The sequence below is a fragment of the Austrofundulus limnaeus genome, unplaced genomic scaffold (genome assembly GCF_001266775.1).
Source record: "Austrofundulus limnaeus strain Quisiro unplaced genomic scaffold, Austrofundulus_limnaeus-1.0 Scaffold5, whole genome shotgun sequence".
In the NCBI taxonomy this organism is placed as follows: Eukaryota; Metazoa; Chordata; class Actinopteri; order Cyprinodontiformes; family Rivulidae; genus Austrofundulus; species Austrofundulus limnaeus.
The window spans coordinates 1,323,951-1,329,148 of record NW_013952407.1 but is presented as its reverse complement, the minus strand read 5'-3'; the positions used below and the strand labels follow the sequence as shown (position 1 = coordinate 1,329,148).

General features: G+C 41.9%; 1 protein-coding gene across 1 annotated transcript in view; it reads right to left on the bottom strand.

Moving 5' to 3' along the window:
• The window catches only part of plekha7b (pleckstrin homology domain containing, family A member 7b), an 80,562-nt gene that overhangs the window by 26,022 nt on the left and 49,342 nt on the right, over positions 1-5,198 (bottom strand). Inside the window, exons 12-14 of the mRNA XM_014026524.1 lie at positions 2,898-2,981; positions 2,371-2,505; positions 777-830 (exon numbers count right to left, since the gene is read on the bottom strand). Coding sequence (XP_013881978.1) covers positions 777-830; positions 2,371-2,505; positions 2,898-2,981 — 273 coding nt within the window. The remainder of the gene's footprint in view (positions 1-776; positions 831-2,370; positions 2,506-2,897; positions 2,982-5,198) is intronic.

The window sequence follows — 5,198 nt, the reverse complement described above, 5'->3', positions numbered from 1 at the left end:
CTTGTAATATATTTACTGAGAAAAATGGTGACGTGTTCAATACTTATTTTACCCACTGCACATATTTTTTAGATACAAAAATAAAAGAGAAATTTCCATACACTTATTAACTAGTAATTTATTGAAATTAATTATGAACATTTGTTTAACCTCGAAAAGTACCGTTTTTAATGTAAGTGTTGCTGATATATCAAGTTTCTCAGTGGATCTGCGCTCGACAAAGTAGCCTAGGTGGAGTAGTCGAACACAGATCCACTAAGTGTTCAACACAGAGCATCTTCAGAAGACAAGTTGATGAAATAAATTTTGAAAAATTGTATTGTTCAATACATTGTGGGTAGTGAACCTAGAGCACTGTATTAAACGGTTCGATTCAGACGCATGTATTGTTGCACCTCTAAATATTAGTAGCCTCACAAGTGTGCAATGTGAAATTGCAGGAGATTCTTTTCATAACAAACTGAACATTGGGTTTTTATTTAAGCAAAAACCCAAACACAGTTTCCCCTGGAATATACGCTGGATTCTTTTAATCAGTAATGCAAAAGAAGACCTTTAGTCATCAACCGAATAATTGGAAACGGAGGCCTGTTAAAAGACATATTCTTCCAGAAAAAAACAAACTCAGCAGAAAGCACAGGGTAGAACAGAGGGACAAGAACAGAGAAGAGAAACAGGGAGGCAGATGTTGGAGGCAGCAGCAGATTGTAGACCAGAGGGGAGATGATAGAACAGTATGAAAAGGATGAAGTGGCATTTACTTTGCTGGGGCCCACCTTCAGATCTAGATACTCCAGGTCCTTCTTCAGTTGTATGTAAGTATCATCTGCCTTTAAATGAGCAGTGGAGAGATAAGTCATTTGAAATAATGCTGCAGGAAATAATAGGTGACCAGATGACTCTTAAGGTTTTTACTTGTCGTTCAGGCTTTGCTAACAGAACTTTAATTAACTTGGTCTCAATTATAGAGTACTTCCACCTCTGTATTTTTTTTATCTGCAATTAGTAAAGCTAAACTCTAGTTAGGTCATTATAAAAACTGGTTTAATGTCTCACGTGTGACCTCTTAAACAACTGAGCAACGCAGGTCCTGTTCATGACATGTGGTCAAGCTGAGTGCTTTAATTTGCTCATGAGCATGGAGAATGGCCAAAGGATGATTAGATGTCAGAACCTGGGTGGAGTTGTCATTACTGAGCAGCACTGCGGCTTCTCTGTGGTTCCTGCAGAGGATTTTCATCGCAGGCTCATGAAGACGACTGTGGCCTGGTGGCTGCTTCAGAATGATAACTCCAGAATAATCAGCGCATACAGATACAAATGTGGTTTCTGCTTCTTGTGGTTATGCAGTAACAGACGTTGCATCTCTGAAGCAAAGTAAGGTAAGTCATATAAATGCGTACGACAAACAACATGCTTTAAAGGGGCAATATCATGTAAAATCAACTTTTTTGAGTTTTATATCATGTTATAATGTTATACTCTCATAAAAAAAACATGCCCAAAGCCTTGCTCTGACTCATTCATGCATGTTTGAGAAATCCTGCAGRGTTTTTAGGAAGCCATGCTGAGGAGCAAAAAGACAGGTGGGGACCAGAAACACCCCCGGGAGGTGTCTCCAAGTTGAGCTTCCTCATCACGAAGCACAACTCCCCACCCCCCACCCCATACACCCCGCCCATGACTCCTGCAGGCTCTCAGCAGTAACAAAGTGAAAGTGAAACTTAAACTGTCTGCTGCTCTTGACACTACTGCTCACTTGGAGAAGCTCTTTTCAGATTCAAAATACCTTTGAGGAAATGTATTTTCAGATGCCAAGTAAACTGCATCATGGCGCGCCGCCCCCACCCCCACGCACTGAAATGGACGGGACAGAAGCGGAAGGTGATTCTTAAAGAGACAGAGGCCAATTTCAAGGCGTTTAGAAGAGGAAGTGACGAGAAGATAAGTTTATTTTCTATTTAAACATAAAAACAGCATTTTAATAACAACTAAAGGTGACATAGATACTTTATTGTGGTATAGTATTAGAATTTATGCCTGAGAAACTCATAATATTGCTCCTTTAAATATGACTAACAACCTTTGCCTTTGCTTTTAAAGGTACAATTGCACAAAAGCTCTGAAAGCATTATCATGTTAAGAAAGGTGGCGCATAGCTTCAAAGGTATGAATGTAGTAAATAAGTACAATACAGCACATGCCAAAATGGCTGGATGAACACAGACAACCAAGCAGTACCAAGAGACTGCAGAGTCTGTAAACATGACAGGGAGATAATGTGTAGGAATGGCTGGGGAGAGGGAGGGGGCACGATGCACTGGCAGGGGATGCAGAATGCCGCATTAGGGAAGAATGAGTTTCCCTGACCTGCATGCTGGGGCCCAGAAGGCCGTTGTGCTGGTGGTGCTGCAGATGAGCGAACGCATTGCTGGGGCTATGCACTCCAGCCATCTTGGCCTGGTGCCTCCGAAGTTGAATGAGGAGCAGAGTCAGCTCCTCTGGCTGTAGCCAAACCAAGGTTTAAGGTAGGGAGGCCCACAAGGCCAGTGAAGGTACAGAGGGATGAGAGAAAATACTTGATAACCATCTGGGCGAAACAGTGGCTTAGAGCTTTGAGAGCCAAGCAGCACAGAGGCCAGAGCACTGCTGGCGAATGTCCTGTTTTAATTTGAACTCTAGAGTCAGATTATGGAACTCATTAGAAGGTTAAAGATCACTTCCTGTCTGAAAAGAACAAATTAAACCAGCTGCACAAAGTTTCACTAATTCAAATGCTTTGGATTCTACAACTAGTTAGTGTTACCTAGTTTTATTCATTCTTTCCCCTACAATTCAGCAGACTAATTAAATAAAAATAAAAAAATTCTGAAAGTCACATTTACAGAAGGTCTTACCGTTTTCCCATGCAAGCTGGGAGCACTGACCGTGTGTGTGATGTAACCCATGGTTGGCACAGACCTTCTCTCCATTTGGGAAGTCTGCAGAAAAACAAAGTTCATCTCATTATTAAAAATCCTACATCAGGGCGATTCAWCTGGTGGCRCGCAGGCCACATCCAGCCCACGAGTGACCAAAGTTCGGCCCGCCAATTGGTTCATTCATCTCTGAAGAACAAACTCCTGGTTTTCTTTTTAATTACTACAAGTTCTTTCAGTTAGACATAGACATTTGTGGTGTCTACAGAAATCATTTTTATGAACTATAGGCAGTTGAAAGATAAAAGTATGAAAGTGAAAATAAAATTGYTTTTAAAATTTGGCAAGTCAGAGATGTCAAAATAATATTTGTGTTAAACATGAGGCATACTGTGTTATTTTTGTTTTTGATATTGCTTTATTATCACTACCTTTATTGCATAGAGTTCTGTATGTTGTATTCATGATTAAATGCAGCAAAATAAACAATTTCAAATGTAACAGACCTTTATAAGAATTGGTTTATTTATACAATGACTTTAATTGCTGGATGTTCGGCCCCTGTGCTGTTGGCCTGCATCAACTGTGGCCCCTGGAATGATTTAGTTGAATAGCCCTGTCCTGTGTGATCAAGTTAAACAAATCTGCAAACAAATCTTCAGCACAGAGTTAAAAGTTTGAGAAATATCACTTGATCACACTAAACCCTTGCCTCTAAGTTTGCAAACAAATTAGACTACACAGCAGATTTATGTTTCATCCATCCTTTTTTTCCCCTCTCCCCTCGTTATCACTCCCACCCTTATTTGAAACAAGGTGTGCCTCCAGTTTCAGATGCTGCGGGGGCTTTGGAAGATTTGACATTTTTGCTTAACACACAGAATTAGCAAGAAAAATCCAGACCCACTACAGAACCTTAAAAGGACACAAACAACAAGAGATTTAATTAACTACACATAAATTATACCAAACCTGCTTTCTTAAAATAACATTTGTTTGCTACCAGCTAGAGAAGCCCTGTAAGCCATTCCCTTTGAGATTCCCATGCCACAATTTTTTTGCTGTATAATAGGTTTTTTATTTAAATGCAAGATCAGAAGAAAGAGACCGCTGCTGATGTTTGGGATACAGTAAAGATGTTTATAGGGTGCTGAGAAGCCCTGGGCAAATTGGATTAGCCGCTAATAAAACATACTGTACTTCTTAATGATATTCCACAGCGGCACGCAGATCTCTGTTACTTAAGTGCACTCGAGCAAGAGCACCATCGGCCTCAGAGATGCTGGTTGCACCAAAGCAAAGTTCACACTAAAATTAGTTTCCATAAACGCTGCCTGCTCGCACAAGGCACTGTGGCTGCCTTTGTTGAACACGCATCTTCCTATAATTGTGCGCCGCTCCAATCAGTGGTAGTAATTAGTGCGGTGAGGTTTGGAGTGAGTGATGGGCCAAAAACAGAGCATCTGCAACACTTTGTTTACTTGTGCACGGCCATGGGGCTGGTTGAGAAGCTTGCGCGCGCTGGCGGCCATGGCCACGGTTCAGAGGGAGAACCGTTCACATGTGGAGGGTGTGGTGAGAAGACAGCGCAGGGTGTGGATAATGGGGACATCCTCTCGCTCCGTCTCCTGCGGCGGTGGCGGTGCTGTCTGAGAGCCTTGCTGGTTTGAGGAGCGACAGAGCGCTGAGCCTTTACTCACACACACACACACACACACATGCTCGCACCACCTGGTGAGCGCGCCTGGGTGTGGACTATGTGAATCACATGAGCTTCAAAGTGTGTGCGCTGAAGAGCTGGAGCCTTCTCAGGCTTCTCAGCCTTAGCTTCCCATGGGCCCCTTATGAGCCCACAATTTGCTGACATCACAGGCTGCTGTGAGAATGAGAACATTGTTTTTGACTCACAACGTGACATTCATCAACTTTTCCTTCAGTCCCATGCCAATGACAGGCTATTGGTGGGTCCTGTTTGTCTGTGTTATAGTGTTAGAGACTAAATGACTGAGCACGTTTATGAAGGAACAAATTCTCATCTATACATTAGACTGTCAGTTTTCCACGCTCCCTGCTTACTGTGTCTGAACACCTTGAGAACGCTTCAACTGGTGTTTCTTTTCTCACTTTGATGGTGTTTTTGTCCAATTTACAGAACATACTAAAGACATAAATACCAGGAGCTGGGACTGCACAAGCATCTATTATTAGATGTTTAAATTTCCTTGTTGTTTTCTTGATTACTCATTAAGTTATATGTTCCATGGGCGTAGTTTGTGGGGG